Below are 18751 nucleotides of genomic sequence, written 5' to 3'. Positions count from 1 at the left end.
ACAGATACCTCAGAATTTAAAGTGTACAAAAAAAAAAAAAAAAAAACATTTATCTTGTCAGGTTGCGAACACTAGAGGCAAGGGGTGGGGGGGGGTACTTCCTCGTTAAAAATAAACTAAGGTATTGCATAACACTTGTGTGGGGTTTCAAGGCAGAAACAGAGGAAGAGGTGCGAGGGACATTTCTGGACAAGGAAGCTAACTAGGCCTAATCAATGAAAGGGTAGATACCCTGGGGGAGGGCCAGGAAACAGAGCACTCAAATTTACTCAGATTATATTTTACTCCATGGATTACAGTAATCACCTGGAAAAGAGAGTCTAAAAATAGCACCCCCCCTGCCTCTCCCCCTTGATGATGGCTGTTTGCATAAGATAGACATACACACGTTAGAGGGAGATGGAGAAAGAGTATGCAGGATTTAGGGCTAGCGCAATGTTTTAACTTGGCTACAGCCCTGTATCTAGTCTGTGATAAAATCAAAACCTACTGTATTCACTCAGTGTCCCTGCCTTTGCCAACAGGCAACACAAGTAGGCCTAATATTGAAACTATGCTCAACACTCTTACGACTGATGAGAGGCCTTACAGTGCAGTGCAATTGACTGAATAAAAATTTCTATTTAAATGCTTTATTTTGTATGCCATCATTGGGGAGAGGAAGACCAGTAGATGGCTGTGCTGGTTTGCCACTAACTTTATGTTCAACAACCAAAGTTTTCCCAATTAAGACAGAAAGATCCATCTCCCAAGGGAGTATTCTGGCTTACACACTCCACTGCGAGCTTTGTGTCACCTAATTATGCCAACCACTCCCTCTCTTCCGGAGCTGGGCGTCATTTTAAACCTCCACTCAAAGCCGTTAGTTATACAAGACGCTGTCACACAAAGGCATGGATTGTGCCTCCTCTGCCCCTTTTCCCTCCAATAACATGGAGGATGAGAGTCTTCTGGAGAGAGGGCCAGAGGAAAATCTTTCTTCCTAATCAAATGAAGACATTAATTAGGCCCTAGCCAGACAAGGATGGAGGAGAGGAGAGCTACAAGCCAGGAGAGCATAGCAGGAGCACAATAAGGGTGGAACGAGTTGGAGATCCAGGGTGCCCCCCTGTCCCCTGTTCAGTTTGTCAGACTTCTTTGATCCATCCAAATCAACGACCAAAGTATCAATGAGATCATTTTGTTGCCGTCATGAATTATGCAAGCCATTAAACTCAGCCGATAGAGGAGCACGCTGCTACTAAGCGGATGCACCAGCATTTTAGACTCCAGGGGATCTAGTGAGAACCCCTGCTGTGTGTGACATTGGCAATTTTATTTAACTAGACAAGTCAGTTAAGAACAAATTCTTATTTACAATGATGACCTACCCCAGCCAAACCCTACCAATGCTGGGCCAATTGTGCACCACCCTATGGGACTCCCAATCACAGCAGATTGTGATACTACAGACCCTGGTTCCAGGTTGTGCCTTACACCACTGCGCCACTCGGGAGACCCAATAAACATGTCAGTAAATAAGTGTTTTTTGGTCTTCTTGTAAAAGGCTTTAATTAGTTTCAAGTTGCGGCTTGTCATGCAATAAGAACGTACATTTTTAATTGATACTGTACATTTTCCTTCTGAGGAACCCCTTTGTTTTCTCTCTCATCCATCAAAATGGCTGCACCATAGTATAGACTACATCTGCTTCTGGGCTTCTATCTATAGCTAGAGCCAACGACACTCTCCCTACACCTGCAATCCTTTCCTTCTCCTCCATTTTCAGAGCGCCCCGACCCTCCTCTCCCTCTTCACTTTCTCTCGATCCCAGCAGAGATTAGACACAAGCAGCGACAGAACAAAGTCTGCCTGCGAAAAATGTCGGTTATAAATAACCCTGGATTAATAATGCACTGGGGGAGAGAGAAGGGGTAGCACACTGCGCTTTTAAAAGCGCACGCTTCTATTTTGGGTTTTTCCACATTTTTGATTGCTGCTCGCTCTGTAGATTCCAGCTCATCCCTGCTATCTCCGTCTTGGATGCGGATGCTGCAGAGACAGCTACAAAGGGAATATGGCGTTCCCTTGCAGAGTACAGGCTTTGATCTAGCTATATCTGTATATGTGGAAAACACATTAAAGAGCGACTGCCCCTAAAAATCAACTAATCCCTTTGAAAACAGAGTTAGAAACATTTATTCCAGTGTCAAAATTGACTACAAAGTGTAAATAGGATAATTTGGTCATAAAAATCAGTCTTGTTTGGAACCTCAGTGCGTCACAACGAGTAAATGAAGGTCGGGTTGGAATTACAATCGTCAACAGATCATGCCCACTTTTGCCAAGCTCCAAGTGCAAAACGCCCGCCGCCCACTTCTCTTCCCTTCATTGAATGTGGCTCCATTGTTTCATCACCCCCAACACGTTCAAAGGATCACGTGTCCTATACGGCTAGACCATGCCTCCACAGCCAAAGACCTATGGTTTGCATGCCCTGCCGAAGGAACCTAGCTAGTATGTGGAATAGGCACTTGGAGTTCGTCAGTCCCAAAGTCTGCACCAGTAACGCTAGGTTGATGTACAACGACCGGTGGTCGTGAGTATAACCAGAGATACTGGATAGTGCCTTCAGAAAGTATTCATACCCCTTGACTAGAGGTCGACCGATTATGATTTTTCAATGCTGATACCGATAATGACAATTACAACAATACTGAATGAACAATGATTTTAACTTAATATAATGCATAAATAAAATCAATTTAGTCTCAAATAAATAATGAAACGTTCAATTTGGTTTAAATAATGCAAAAACAGTGTTGGAGAAGAAAAGTAAAAGTGCAATATGTGTCATGTAAAAAAGCTAACGTTTAAGTTCCTTGCTCAGAACATATGAAAGCTGGTGGTTCCTTTTAACATGAGTCTTCAATATTACCAGTTAAGAAGATCACATGTAGGCACCTGATCTGAGCCATAAGGGAGACTAGGCATCTACCACTTTCATATTAGCGAGGGGGGAGGGGGCAATGTAGCATGTTTTTGTCCCCCCACTTTGGTTCTGAAATCACCGTCACCCACTAATTAACTTGTCATTTTTGCAGATTGTGTTTAAGCTAGTAATGTATCAATATTTATCATTTACAATTTAGTTATGACATACCCAATGAATATATAGCACAATTTTGGATTTCACCCCATATCTCAAAATCAAATGGTTTTGACCATTTGGAAGTTTAGTGAGCTTCTTTTCGCCTCCTGCTTTGGCCATGCAGTGTGCCTTGCAAGTGATTCCTCGTAATGAAATGATCAACTTTATCCTGTATATCTAAAAACAAAAAAAGAATAAAAAGAAAAACTACCAAATCTATTGCTGATGGTGAATCTGAACAAATCGAAATGAAATCTATTGTAAGGCCTGTTCAGCAGGTGTACCCAGATGAGTCGTCTTCGGTAGCTTGCTTTTATTCCAGTAAAAACACATTTTCAACAGTGCATAGATAACAATAACCTAAAAAATTACATAGGCTGTCACTCAACTAATAAAGCCTAATATCACACAAGCATTTTAGAATATGAATGCTGAAGGTGCTGCGCAAGATCAGGAACAGGCTGTCTACCTTGAGTTGGTCGGCGTGCGGAGCTGGGCACAGTGCGCCGTTCCACTAGGCTACTGATATTCCCTTGAATTGTTGGACATGCAAAATGACTTGTAGAGCGATGACTGTTACATGCTTAGTTCGACACTGAAGGAGAGGACGCATCAGTTGTCACAAAAGATTAGGTATTTTAGGAAGGTAGAAAAAGTCATATGAGCAAAACTAATTTGTGAATCAGCGATTCGTAACATTGGAAAACATTTTCTGACCGATGCATGCTACATTTGGTTTAGTGTCCGCAAACCGATGCAGTCGTATCTTAAAACATTTAAATTGGGACCGATCGTTACATCCCTACAGATATTAAAACGGTTTGTTGGTTACCAAGGTGTGTGGACTGGGGATTTTATGGTGATTAAACATAAGCATCAGAAACTTTTATTTCCCCGTCTAATCACGGAATGGATTTAACAGGCCAGCCAGGACCAGAACAATAAACTTGTGGGGGATCTTGCCTTTGTGGTCTTTTAAGCTAGTGCTGCAATGACCAGCTGTCCAAAATACTAAACCTCACCCCTTCAGCTATGATTAGCCCCTGTCCCTTTATCTCCCCATGCTTCCAAGGTAAAGGAGCTCCAGATGATCCGACTGAAGGTACGCTACATTGAGGGAGAATCATGGGTTAACGGAGAGCATGTCGGGGAGAGGGGACTGAGGAACTCTCTCCTTGGCCGCCCTCATTCTAGTCAGTGGCTGTCTTAAGAGACTCACTCTTTAATCCAGAAATTGAGGTGCAGAACCATCACCAATGTCACCGAATGTAGAGCTCATTGCATGCCGGTACACTGGTTTTTATTCTATCAGACAGGACTCAAGGTGGCCAGCGCAGTGGCACTAGCGAGGTGGGAGGCCCCGGGAGGGACCTGAAGGACACCCATTAATAAAATCACACCACGCTCGCCCTGTAGACTGCAAACTGTGCATTCATTAGGCTCTCAGACAGCACTGAAATATGGGCAAAGCTTATCGCACCATAAAAACAAAAACAGGGGTGACAATGGCTAGGCCCACAGTGTGCTGGAATAAAATAATATCTGCTTGTTTGACAAAATGGTCAACCTTTGCACACACTCCAAAAAGTACAGGTCTTGTTAAGAGTTTTATTAGGATAAGTATAGCTAAGCACGATATTTAAATCACTGTCGTGTCCTCTGTCCATGAGTCAAACGCAGAGCTGTGTCAATAGTCAAGCATATGTGCCACCTCATGACGACTAATCGATCATTCCACTCAGCTAGGAACATAGTCTGAAGTGCAGCCATTTATTATTCGAGTTGTTACAAGCTTTCTTTCCCTTCTCTTTTTTTTAAAGTCTGTTTTGCAGAGGGTGCAGCTTACGTCATGGTTATTTTCTTTAGCAACGCTACACCAACTACACTTTGGAAAGACGAGAGAGAGAAAAAAGAAAGAGGAGTAAAGCAAGACACAGGAAAAAAAACAACAAAAAAAACATGAATATTGCTTTCCAGAAATAGCACATAGCAACATGAGGTAGGCTGCCCTGTCAAATCTGCTCTGCATCCTCTCCTTGTTAGCCACACACGGCGAAGAGAGAGAGAGGGGAGAAAGAGGGGAGAAACAGAAGCTGGCCTGATCTGTTCAGTTTGGACAAAAATGGTGCCCAGATTTTTTTTTAAAGTGGGAAAGACGAAGGAGAGAGCACAGGCAGGGTGATATTTACGTCCTTTGGAACAGTCTTATAGCGGTCGGAGCCTCATCCTGATGCTAATAGGAGAGGAGGTTGTAAATAGCCTGTGTGATTTATGTGCCTCAGGAACCCCCAAAGCCTTGGCAGGCCTTCTGCAGGGGTAGCTCCTTGCTCTGGGAAAACAAGAAACTAGTAGTTTCTTCTGAGAAAGCCCCAAAAAAGGCACTTGGGGAGGAGAGACAGTCTATAACTTATTGCTATGGCTTGCATGTAAGCTAACATTTACCCAGTAGCTTGCCTGTTCCTTTTATTCTCCCTTTTGTATGCAACTGTTGATAGCCATGTAGTAATGCATGGATGTTAGAACATAATGGGCCTGGAGCGGATTACAGATTGCTGCTGCCTGGATAGAGTCATGCGATGGTGACATGGCTAGCTGAAATTCAGGCCTTCACCCGGACTAAATAATTTGAAAGGAAAATTCTGGGAGCATTCTGAGTTTTCCTACAGCAAACAGCTCCCCTGTTGTCTCTGTTTTACCGGAACCATAAAGAATGTTGATCCCTGGACATAAGGCACCCTACTCCAGCACACTCCAAACACTGTCCCATTCAAATGAAGCAGCCTACACAAACACACTGTGGTGCACAAGGTGGTGGATACAATCCCTGAAGGGTTGATTTCTGTTACTCACATGGGATAGCCTTCCTTTTGAAGAGAGGGGGGAAAAATTATGTAAAGCATAAACATTGAGACGATGAAATGTCATCGCTAAGCACTGACCTGAGTCTGCAACTGTTTACATGTTCTATAAATGTTCCGGCATTGACGTCAAACACTTGCATGAGAGGAATGTTGTTTTCTGGGTAAACTTCTGTGTGTGGTGCGGAATTCATTTCATACCGCTTTTTAGCGGTAGGGGAGGGTTTGGCTCGGTTTGAACATATCCCAGTTGAAATACAGCTCCTCATACCCCCCCAAAAAATAAAAAAAATAAACAGACCAGCATTTTATAGTGACGCACGTGATTATTTAGAAATAATATGATCCCTCTGAGAAGCTGCAGCTGCGTATTAGCAGTGGCACATTTTACAAAGAAAATCCCTGAAACATAAGTGAGTTTTTTTGTTTTGAATCTCAAAATCTAGTGTGTCACACACTCTTAAGGGAGCCCTGGAAGCTTCCAAGGAAAACATTTGTATTGAAACAATTCTATTCATAAATCACAGACCTCAACCTTAATTTGTTTCTCTTGGGCATAACCAAGCCAGTAAAGGCCTCTTGATATTAATGTGTGTGTCATTGTGGCCTGATCCAGAGAAAGTCCTTCAGCTGCCTATCTGCTGAAAAAAAAGGGCACCATCCCCCTCACAAATCCCCCTGGGCTCAAAGCAGTGATCATGGGCCCCTTCAGGATTCACACAACTTTATTTGTCAGCGATATAAATAGCTCCAGCCTTTAATGAAGTCTGACTTTCTCTGAGCTAAAATAGAACCCCTGTGGCCTCTGTGCTTCTCAGCCACAACAGTGGAGTTTGCTGCAGGATCAAGTTACATGGTCACACACAGAAACACGTGATACCAGTGTACTGGAGACAAGAACCAAGAGAGGTTGAAGTGTGCCACCTCCCGCTGGATTCAACAGCAAAGCATTCTGCCCTCCTTGGCATCTCGGGTGCCCACGGAACATACTGATACAATGCCATACTATTTGGGTTTGAATAGTCACCACATTTGTAATGTAGTCAATTGCTGCGAACCACTAACCTCGGATGCCCAAGATAATTTGTCCAACCCCACAATAACACATGCAGACAACACACCCTAACATTCTCTCTTTCTGCTGGATATACATTTTATAACAGTTGCCCTTCAAACAGATATTAAAAGCCAGTCCTTGGGATCACATGCAGGAGGCAAAACATGCTAAGAGGACTCTGGTCCCTCCCAGAGGGAGCTCCGCTCAGTGACAGTTTCAGCACAAATGCATGAATCAATATTCGGAGAGCAGATCGAGTCCCAACTGGAGTTCCCTGGCCCGCTGCAGAGGACTCTGTGTGGGTATCGAGAGTCTTGGGACAGCGGGTCCGCCAGGGCGTCTCTGGTGTCAGCCAGGATGAATGCATCAGTGCACCCCCACGCTACCCATGGGACACTTCCTATTGAGGTAGTCCTGCATCCCCGTCCCGGGTATGTCGGGCAAAACTGCACATCATTGTATCGGGCCTGTCTAGGGCTTTTGAATGCTAGGAGGGGAGCATCAATAGTTGTATCCAGGTTTGGTCTGGAAACCAAAATTCATAGGGAAAAATATCTTCAGCTTATGCACACACACACACACACCTCTGGGGAACCTAGGGCTTCATAGAGGTCTATACAATATCACCTGACCTCTCACACACACACACTCATTCAAAGGTTTGGGGTCACTTAGAAAGGTCCTTGTTTTTTAACGAAAATGTTTAAAGAAATGGTCCATTAAAATAACATCAAATTGATCAGAAATAGAGTGTAGACATTAATGTTGTAAATGACTATTGTAGCTGGAAACAGCAGATTTTTAATGGAATATCTATATAGGCGTACAAAGGCCCATTTTCAGCAACCATTACTCCAGTGTTCCAATGGCACGTTGTGTTATCCAAGTTTATCATTTAAAAAAAGGCTAATTGATCATTAGAAAACCCTTTTGCAATTATTTTAGCACAGCTAAAAAAAAATATTAAAAAAAAAACTGTGGCGCTGATTAACCTCTTGGGTAGGGGGCAGTATTTTGACGTCCAGATGAAAAGCGTGCCCAAAGTAAACTGCCTGTTACTCAGGCCCAGAAGCTAGGATATGCATATGATTTGGATAGAAAACACTAAAGTTTCTAAAACTGTTAAGATTATCTGTGAGTATAACAGAACTGATATGGCAGGCGAAACCCCGAGGACAAACCACCCCCCAATTATTTTTTTATTTATTATTATTTATTTATTTTTAAATCAGCCTACCCCTATTTTCAATGGCTATCACTTTTTTTAAAATAATGACAAGTCCTCCCAGATTGCAGTTCCTAGGGCTCCCACTAGATGTCAACAGTCTTTAGAAAGAGTTTCAGGCTGGTTTTTGGAAAAATGAGCCAGAAATGGTCGTTTTTCTAGGTGGCTCCAATTTTGGCTGTTGTGTTTCCAAGCGCTTGGAAGAGACCGCGTTCTTTGGTATTTTTCTCCGGTAAAGACAATAACGATTCAGTCTTACATTTTATCGTTTATTTACGTATTAGGGTACCTAAGGTTTGATTATAAACGTTTTTTGACTTGTTTGGAAAAGTTTTAGTAACGTTTGGGATTCATTTTGTGTGCATTTTGATGGAGGGAAACTGGGTGGATTATTGACTGAAGCGCACCAGCTAAACTGAGTTATGGATATGAAGGACATTATCGAACAGAAAAGGACCATTTGTGATATAACTGGGACCTTTTGGAGTGCCAACAGAGGAAGATCAAAAGGTAAGGCATTTTTGATATATTTCTGACTTTCGTGTCGCACCTGCCTGGTTGAAATATGTTTTTCATGTGTTTGTATGCAGGGCACTGTCCTCAGATAATCGCACGGTTTGCTTTCGCCGTAAAGCCTTTTTGAAATCTGACACAGCGGCTGGATTAACAAGACGTTAAGCTTTATTTTGATGTATTACACTTGTGATTTTATGAAAGTTAAATATTTATAATACTGTCGTTTGAATTTCGCGCTCTGCAATTTCACCGGATGTTGGCCAGGTGGGACTCTACCGTCCCACCTGCCCATAAGAAGTTAAAGAAGCAATAATACTGGCCTTCTTTAGACTAGTTGAGTATCTGGAGCATCAGCATTTGTGGGTTCAATTACAGGCTCAAAATGGCCAGAAACAAAGAACTTTCTTCTGAAACTCGTCAGTCTATTCTTGTTCTGAGAAATGAAGGCTATTCCATGCAAGAAATTGCCAAGAAACTGAAGATCTCATACAACGCTGTGTACTACTCCCTTCACAGAACAGTGCAAACTGGCTCTAACCAGAATAAAAAGAGGAGTGTGAGAACCCGGTGCACAACTGAGCAAGAGGACAAGTACATTAGTGTGTCTAGTTTGAGAATCCGATGCCTCACAAGTCCTCAACTGGCAGCTTCATTAAAATAGTACCTGCAAAACACCAGTCTCAAAGTCAACAGTGAAGAGGCGACTCCGGGATGCTGGTCTTCGAGGCAGAGTTGTAAAAAAAAGCCATCTCTCAGACTAGCCAATAAAAAGATTATGATGGGCAAAATAACAGACACTGCTTAATTGGAGCCAATTTCCTCTTACAGCAGGACAATGACCCAAAGCACAGCTCTGAACTATTTAGGGAAGAAGCAGTCAGCTGGTATTCTGTCTATAGTGGAGTGGCCGGCACAGTCACCGGATCTCAACCCTATTGAGCTGCTGTGGGAGCCGCTTGACCGTATGGTACGTAAGAAGTGCCCATCAAGCCAATCCAATTCGTGGGAGGTGCATCAAGAAGCATGGGTGAAATCTCTTCAGATTACCTCAACAAATTGACAACTAGAATGCCAAAGGTCTGCAAGGCTGTAATTGCTACAACTAGAGGATTATTTGACAAAAGCAAAGTTTGAAGGACACAATTATTTCAATTAAAAATCATTATTTATAACCTTGTCAACGTCTTGACTATATTTCCCATTCATTTTGCAACTCATTTCATGTATGGTTTCATGGAAAACAAAGGCCATTTCTAAGTGACCCCAAACATTTGAACGGTTGTGTGCGCGCACTCACAAGACTGCTTTCTGCAATAATATCCTGCCTCTAAATATACCCCCGCCTGCCATAATATGACTCTACTCTAATTACTACGACTAACAATATCAGGTAAGAAGAGTAGACTCCTATTGCGATATTTCTAGCATTAGTATGGGATAAAATGTTTGTACATTCCTATAATTGATGTATAAGGATTTCTGATCGGTTATGGCCTATCACAATCTGAAATTATTTTAGATAAGAGTTGATTAAGAGAAAGGATTCAGCAGATATGACTTCTAATTGACCAAGACAGGTGGAATAAGTTACACAATAAGCCTTTTTGTTATTACGTTATGTCTAATTATAATCTAGTCAGCTCAACAACATAGCATATCTAGAGCGAAGGTTGTCAGAGACTGTTGGTCAGTAGGTAATGCTTCATGACAGCCAGCTGAGGTGAAGACAGTTCCAGGACAGTGCCTGTGACACATCCCGTTGATTGTGGAGTGCAGGGCAGGTAGCAATGTAGGTAAGGAAAGAGATGATTGTCTGGGAACACACCACACAGGTACAAAACACACACACCCAACTCCACCATCCCAGACATGGGTGGGGGCACAGCACGGGGCTGGTAAACAGGCGTGACATGCCTGGGCGTTCATTATAGCACTGGAACATAAGAGGGGGGAGAGTGCTGCGGGTTGACAAGCCCTGGTTGTGACGACGGGGGGGGGGGGGGGGGGCAATGCCATATTTAAATGTGTCTTAATTTAGCAGCCTCTAGGAAACAAACTTAGTACTCAAATAATATTGTGAATGTTCCCCCACACATCAATTTGGTGGGTAGGAAAGGTCCTCTACTTGTGGGGAGTAGACTATGACAGACTCCTGTACAGGACAGCTAGAAAACAGCAGGCCTGCTCAGTCAATCCCTCCATACATTTTTACCCCTCACATCCCCTTGCATAACTCTTGCATCCATCTTGAAACTGAAAATGTACACAGAACATTCAAAATTCATAAAACTGTTACCCAAGGCCCCATATGATTCATAATGCGGTTTGAATGGACTAAGCCATTTTGGATCCGTCAGAACAAGGACCACAACAAATCAAGCAGAGTATGACTAAACGACAAGAGGCTTTTTTAAGACAACCCCTTAATTAGGCCTATCACAAGGCACACCTAATTCCAGCATGGCAAATTGAAACTAAAATCAAGGATTTCTAAAAAGGTTAGGTCTACTAAATTAGCTCCTATTCAAACTACCAATCATCATATCCAAGGAACCAGCCAAGCCTAGTACCTTGCCTGCATAGTGTGGAAGAATGAGGGCTAATGGTGGGATCATGGGTTGTTTCAGAAAGGGGTTGTCGGTGTAAACGGGACTATCAAACATTCCATCTCAATAAGGATCTGGACCACATGAAAGGCCCTAGTGATTCCTGGTTGGATCACAGTTCAGACGCATACGTCTGCACTTGACTGCTCATAATTACAGGTCCTTGTTGCAGTGAGGGTTGTGGGCAGCCCCCAGCAGCAGTGCGTAGCCTAGCGCTAGCATATACCCTGCTCTAAGAAAAACATCCGCAAACTCCAAAACCGGTTTGACGAAGCAACCGGCCCAGAGCCTCAGAACATGGAGGGCTTTAAAAGGACCATCTGTATAGCTGGACTGCAACAGTCATGACACAGTTGGCAATAACTGAACTCAAGTTTCAATACCAGCCTATTGCCTTCTCAGCATGATTAATTGACAGTCTTTTAAAGAAGAACATTTTACAACCGTGTACAATTTGCATCATGTGATTACTGTGATCACTTCCTGACACATGGGCCAAAGGAGGACCAGGGCAGTGAACAATTACAAGGTAGTGACTAGTGACTGAGGCATAACTGTGACAAAGCACATTGTGCCACTAAACCAATTGGTTAAAAGGCATGACTGTGAAAGTGTGTTGTGTCCTAGCAACCTTGTTCTAGGCCCCATATAAGCCACATCAACCCATTGTTGACATCACCGCAGCATCATTCAAAGAAACTGGAACAAATCAATGTTCTACCTCATCCAGTGAGCATAGACATCTGACCTCTGTACAAGGCAAAGTGGAGGGTGGTGACAGCCAGCTGCAGGTAGAGGGAGATATCAAAATGAAGTCACAGGCTGATCACTGAATGTCATCATGTTCAAGTGAAATGACCAGGAGGGAGAAACAGATTCATGTTTGCATGCCAGTGATTTCACATTCTGTGTTACAATGATATAGCCTAATGATGATATAGACCTCCAAGCCAAGATCAGATCTCCAAGTGTATGCTGCTCCCAAGTCTAGCAAGACGAAGAAGCTGATCGTGGACTATAGGAAAAGGAGGGCCGAACAGGCCCACATTAACGGGGCTGTAGTGGAGCGGGTCGAGAGTTTCAAGTTCCTTGGTGTCCACATCACCAATGAACGATCATGGTCCAAACACAACAAGACAGTTGTGAGGAGGGCACAACACCTTTTCCCCTGAAAAGACTGAAAAGATGTGGCATGGGTCCCCAACTGCTCGGCAACTGACCGTAAGGTGCTAGAGGGTAGTGCGTACGGCCCAGTACATCACTGATGCCAAGCTTCCTGCCATCCAGGACCTCTATACTAGGCAAGTCATAGACTGTTCTCTCTGCTACCGTACAAAAAGCAGTACTGGAGCACCAAGTCTAGGTCCAAAAGGCTCCTTAACAGCTTCTACCCCCAAGCCATAAGCTGAACAATTAATCAAAATGGCCACCCGGACTATTTACATTGAACCCCCCCTTTGATTTTACACTGCTGCTACTCGCTGCTTATTATCTACATGTACAAATTACCGACTAACTTGTACCCCCGCACATTGACTGAGTACCGATACCCCCAATATATAGCCTCGTTATTGTTATGTAATTTGTGTTACTTTTAGATTTTTTATTTATTAAGTAAATATTTGAACTCTTTCTTGAACGGCATTGTTGGTTAAGGGCTTGTAAGTAAGCAAGCAAGCATTTCACAGTAAGATCTACACCTGTTGCATTCAGCACATGTGACAAATACAATTTGAAGAGTTATTGTTGTGCTGAAGAATGTGCAGTTTACTGTTAAATCACTTGAATCAGCTTGAAATACAGTAAACATTGAATAAGTCTGAACATCTCTTAAATATACTTCTAAAAATGAAATGTCTGATGCTGATTGTTAAAATACAGGACATGTAGCCTAGTTTGTGGGCATAAACATGTCAACAACTCTGTAAGTTATATAATTACAGGAGGATTTTCAGGAGACCAAGCCAGTGACAAAACTAGTTTATTTAGCTCACCTATCACCTAGCTTTAATTGCCACCCTACTAAGGAGTTTACTCATCGTTGATTTCTTCTTTTAAGAATGTCAGTGTGATTTTGTCTGAAACAGAACGGCAGGTTTGACAGGGTCAGGTATCTGGTTGCTGCAAATTCATTCAGTCACCCATTCAATTGCAAATCTGTAATCCATCTAATCCCAAATGATTCCCTCTGATCTGCAGCAGTAAGTGCTGCTTTTCCATTATCTAAATCAAGGTTTGATTAATACAAAATATTGCCAGGCCTCCCAAGTGGCACAGCGGTCTTAGGCACTGCATCGCAGAGTTGCGGCGTCAATACAGCCTGGGGTTCATTCCCAGGCTGTGTCACAACCGGGAGTCCCGTAGGGCGGCGCACAATTGGCCCAGCTTCGTCCGGGTTAGGGGACAGTTTGGCCAGGAGGGATTAACTTGACTCCTCTCGCTCAAGCGACTCCTTGTAGCGGGCCGGGCACTTGCAAGCTGGCTGACTCGACCTTCGCCTCTCCGAGCCCGTTGGGGAGTTGCAGCGAGAAGATTGTGGTCATGAGATTTGGGATAAGACAAAAAAACGAATATATTGTCATATGCAGGAAGAGTCCACTGCACTGGTTGTGTGTCAGTCGCACCATGCACACAAAGCCTTTCCCTGTAAACTATAATGCCCACTTAAAATCAGACAGAGCCATCTGTTGTCCACAGTGATAGTCAAACCAACACACACACACGTCACCTGAGGAGACATTTTTTTCTCTCCAGTATCAAAACAGCTTACTGCATGCAGCTGACACACGCAAACAAATACACCAGGCACAGAAACAAAGGCAAGCCATTAAAAGGTATAGGGTAGACAGTCGTACATCTGCTACATATAACCACAGTTCACATCATGGAGTAAATGGCAGATTAGTCTCAATACATATAGAAGGAGCAAGGGCATAGATTCACCTCTAGCCGATTAGAATGGTCAACACCAGTTATGGAGCCCAATAGCCTTAAAGTCACTGATATCGTGAGGTTGGATTATCATACACAACCGTTCAAAAGTTTGGGGCCACTTGGAAAACAAGGACATTTCTATTTTCCGGGAACTATTTAATGAAGCTGCCAGTTGAGGACTTGTTTGGCGCCTGTTTCTCTAACTAGACACACTAATGTACTTGTCCTCTTGCTCAGTTGTGCACCGGGGCCTCCCACTCCTCTTTCTATTCTGGTTAGAGACAGTTTGCGCTGTTCTGTGAAGGGAGTAGTACACAGCGTTGTACGAGATCTTGAGTTTCTTGGAAATTTCTCGCATGGAATAGCCTTAATTTCTCAGAACAACGCGTTTCAGAAGAAAGTTCTTTGTTTCTGGCCATTTTGAACCTGTAATCGAACCCACAAATGCTGATGCTCCAGATACTCAACTAGTCTAAAGGAGGACAGTTTTATTGCTTCTTTAATCAGAACAACAGTTTTCAGCTGTGCTAACATAATTGCAAAAGGGTTTTCTAATTATCAATTAGCCTTTTAAAAATGATAAACTTGGATTAGCTAACACAACATGCCACTGGAAAACAGGAGTGATGGTTGCTGATAATGGGGCTTTGTACGCCTACGTATATATTCATTTTAAAAATAAATTCAGCCGTTTCCAGCTACAATAGTAATTTACAACATTAGCAATGTCTCTGTATTTCTGATCAATTTCATGTTATTTTAATGGATTTTTTTTGTTGCTTTTCTTCAAAAACAAGGACATTTCTAAGCGACCCCAAAATTTTGAACGTTAGTGTATGTCTGGAGAAACAGTAACATTTACAAAGCCCATATCAGATGGACCAAACCACTTATATCATGTGAGGTTGGATCATCATAAAACCTATTTGTCTGGACTGAGCAACGGTAACATTGCTAAAACTGGTGCAGCCAGGAAGCTTCCGGTGGAGGGTAACCATTGTTGCCGCAGGTCAGGTCCCCGTCACTTTATGATCCTGGTTGAGCCGATCAAAGGACCTGGCATTCCTTCTATTTCCTGTGGTCTTGGTGGTGGAGCTTTATATAAACATGTTACGCGTTAAGGCCTTGTCTACTGCGTCTCAGTGGGCAACAAAGACCTCCATTCACAGGGTCTAGTTTTTGTAACAGGCTGGTGTTAACAAACCTGAGCAAAAACACCCTCAATAGCACCTCACACTTCAAGGGAAATTCTACAAAAGTTACTAAAACTTTCCACAGGATTAAAGTACAAGGTGTCAAGACAGTCTGGGAGCAGAAAAACCTTGGTACATTTTGTAAACTAACTCACACTACTTTTCCCCCCTTACTAGCGCCGACTTTGCTGATAGCTACTTTGAGGACAAATGTACTATATGACATGTGGTTGTCCAACCTAGCCATCTTAAGATGAATACACCAACTGAGCTAAATGACTCAAATGTAAATGTATCCCCCAAATTGCTGACCCACTAAATGTCAAATCCTGAAATACTTTGTAGCTGTAAAGTGGGGAGAACATCTGGATGCGTAGTTTATCTTGAGCATAGTCCTTGACATGATAGAACATGTATGCTCATTGTTGTTATAGGAAACACCTTAAAGATACAGCCTTTGCCTAGCGTATTATCTACCCATCCATCTAGGACCTATTTTACATGAAAACACAAACCAGGTAAAGTCCCCAAAAAGGTCCTGTCCCAGATTCTAATAGCTGTTTAAAATCACCATTACCAAATCAAAATGTCAGCACTATCCTGTCATGTTCTTCACAAATTGACCATACCAAGGTCAGTGCCAGCGGGACAATTCATGAAGGTTAGAAAACCAAAGGAAATGTGCACATCCACTTATTTGAACAGGTGTTGGGTAAACAAGGGGAGCATATGCAAGAGAACCACCCACATGCTGCTCTATAGCCGTTCCGCTGTGTTGATTTAAGCACGGGTGAGCAGTAAATCCATCCCCCGTCCTCTCAGCGCACACTAGGACATAGAAGCTGTAGAAGACTGAGTCCAAAACTTGAGCGGCCGTAGTCAGTTTCTATGCATTCCTTTTAAAAAGTCCTTCCCTCAAAAGCAGCTTCAACAATAACATGGAGTGACAGACAAACACACTACACCTCTAGTCACAACAACAAGTCCTACAAAAAAAATGACATCCTCTCAGGTGCTCAGACATGCACCCACCCTTCCCCTGCCCTCAACCCCCTGTATGACTCACCAGCACTGGGCATGGCAGACACTTGGGACGGGGGCAGCAGCTCCAGAGGTTGCTCCCTGCTGGACACAGTGTCTGAGGAGAAGCAGGACTCGGTCTCATAGATGGTCTGCAACATTGCGCACAGCCCCGGCACAGTGGGCCTTAAAAGCATGCCAGTGCAAGGGTGTCCTTCCAATACATATGGGGGGAAAAAAAAAAAAACACTATCCAGGCACGTTTCAGTTGCAGAAAATGAGAAAAAACCTTGGACTAGATGAGAAGGTGAACACTGCGAAATCCCTCTTAGATCTTTAAAGAAAACTCCAGAATTCCTCCTCTAGAGATGAAACAACTGATGAAGGAGAGAGATCCTTGAAGTTCCATGGCTCAAACAGAACTGCAGTGTCTCCAGGTGAACAGTGAGAGTCGTTCCCAGCACAGGCTACAGAAGAAACAAAACAAGTCGTTTGGCCAGTGGCGAGTAGACCAGCACTGAAACACTCAGAGGAGCAAAGTTAAAATACACACCGCCCTCTTGGAGTTACGTAGCCTTCTCAAAACACCACATATGAAAAACTGTCAAGCTGTGGAAAATAAATAGCAGGCAAAAAAAGGCAGAGTGAATCTCATCCAAAAAGCACCAGTCGTCTGTGTCGCAAGCAGAGTAGACGTGGACACAGTCAGCTCAAGTCTGGCTGTCACTGCGTCGGCGAAGATCTGAGAGCGCCACGGGAGAGATCAGCGAATGGCGAGAGGAGAGTGAGAAGGAGGAGCGAGATAGAGAAGGGGGAGAGAGAGTGAGGAGGAGGAGCGAGATAGAGAAGGGGGAGAGAGAGTGAGAAGGAGGAGCGAGATAGAGAAGAGGGGGAGAGAGTGAGAAGCTGAAGATAGATCACTAGGAGGTTGTGTAGACGGTGCTCGGGAGGTAGACTTTTGTTGACGGCATTGAATGTTAGCCTCCTAGTCTCTCCTCCTACTGCAGCGTGTCCTCCTCCTTTCCTTGTTCTCTTCACAAAGGCAGCGCTGCTGCACTCTGCATCTGCCACAGAGGAGAAAGCAGTCAGAACGTGCCAGAACCACCCATCACCTCAACCAGTGGTAAACGAATTAAAACCTGCAGCGTCTTTCCAAAAAGGGGTTGTCCCCTAGCCTAAATCTCCTTTTTTATTTATTTTTCTCCTGTTTGTTTATTTTTCCGGTAACTTCTACCCAACCCCCCCCCCCCCCCCCTCCTGTGTTGCGGAGCACAGAGGTAGAAGAGGAGCGCTACTGAGTTTACAAACAGACTAGGCTGCTCAGGACGGCTGGAAATAGCTGCCGAGTGGCAGGGGAGGGGCTAGGGCTATAAATAGAGACGAGAGCTGAGGGTGTTTGAGAAGGCAGAGGGAGGGAGAGAGAGGAGAGGGAAAGGAGGGGACCTTGTTCATTCAAATAGCACTGGGCCAATCGAGCACTGTTCCCAGTGCCGAGGGGGGTGGGGGATACAGTGCCACCATTGGCACGCTATCCCCCGAGGGAGGGTTGCTGATGGAGGGGAGGGGGGGGGGGTACAGTGCCACCATTGGAACCTTGAAGTGTGAGGACTGACAAGTAAAATGGCTAATGTAGGCAGACACAAAGTCAGTTAAACACTCACATCCTGCAAATGATCGGAAAAGCTTTGCTAGCACCAAATGCTTCTGCCCATTAGGGGTAAATCTAAGTATTTATTATCGAGCCTAACTGCGTCAACAGCTCGCTCGGGTCGCCATTCCACCAACACAAGTGGGTTAGACTGAAGCAATCTATCCACAGATGTCAAGCGTAGCACAATTTGTTGCACCAGTTATGTTCAAAAGTTATTTCATGAGTTAGACATTTAAATTTTTTTTCATTTAGCAGACGCTCTTATCCAGAGCGACTTACAGTAGTGAATGCATACATTTCATACATTTTTTCCCCCCGTACTGGTCCCCCGTGGGAATCGAACCCACAACCTGGGCGTTGCAAACACCATGCTCTACCAACTGAGCCACACGGCTTCTGGATGAGTAGCCATTAGGCTTACATTTACAGGCTAGACTAAGTACTAACCAGCAGGACAAAATGTGCAAGAAAATAAAGTTGCAACTTAATTTTTCATACATATTCAAATTGTACCATCAATGTGTCGAATCAAACATTGTAACCTACATATAAACAATACTG

General features: G+C 43.6%; 1 protein-coding gene across 4 annotated transcripts in view; it reads right to left on the bottom strand.

The window, feature by feature from the left end:
• The window catches only part of LOC106601252 (histone deacetylase 5), an 85484-nt gene that overhangs the window by 38782 nt on the left and 27951 nt on the right, over positions 1-18751 (bottom strand). For 2 of the 4 annotated variants that reach the window (XM_082973717.1, XM_014193318.3), the window contains exon 1: positions 16586-17727. The exons of 1 other annotated variant lie outside the window; for it this stretch is intronic. In XM_082973717.1, the coding sequence (XP_082829843.1) occupies positions 16586-16736 (151 nt within the window). In that variant the 5' untranslated portion in view covers positions 16737-17727. Of the gene's footprint in view, positions 1-16585; positions 17728-18751 lie in introns of those variants that run through there. One more of the 4 variants, XM_082973716.1, reaches the window with a different exon arrangement.

This window comes from Salmo salar, chromosome 03 (genome assembly GCF_965601325.2).
Source record: "Salmo salar chromosome 03, fSalSal1, whole genome shotgun sequence".
In the NCBI taxonomy this organism is placed as follows: Eukaryota; Metazoa; Chordata; class Actinopteri; order Salmoniformes; family Salmonidae; genus Salmo; species Salmo salar.
The sequence above is the reverse complement of the archived record's forward strand: the minus strand, read 5'-3'. Positions and strand labels throughout refer to the sequence as shown.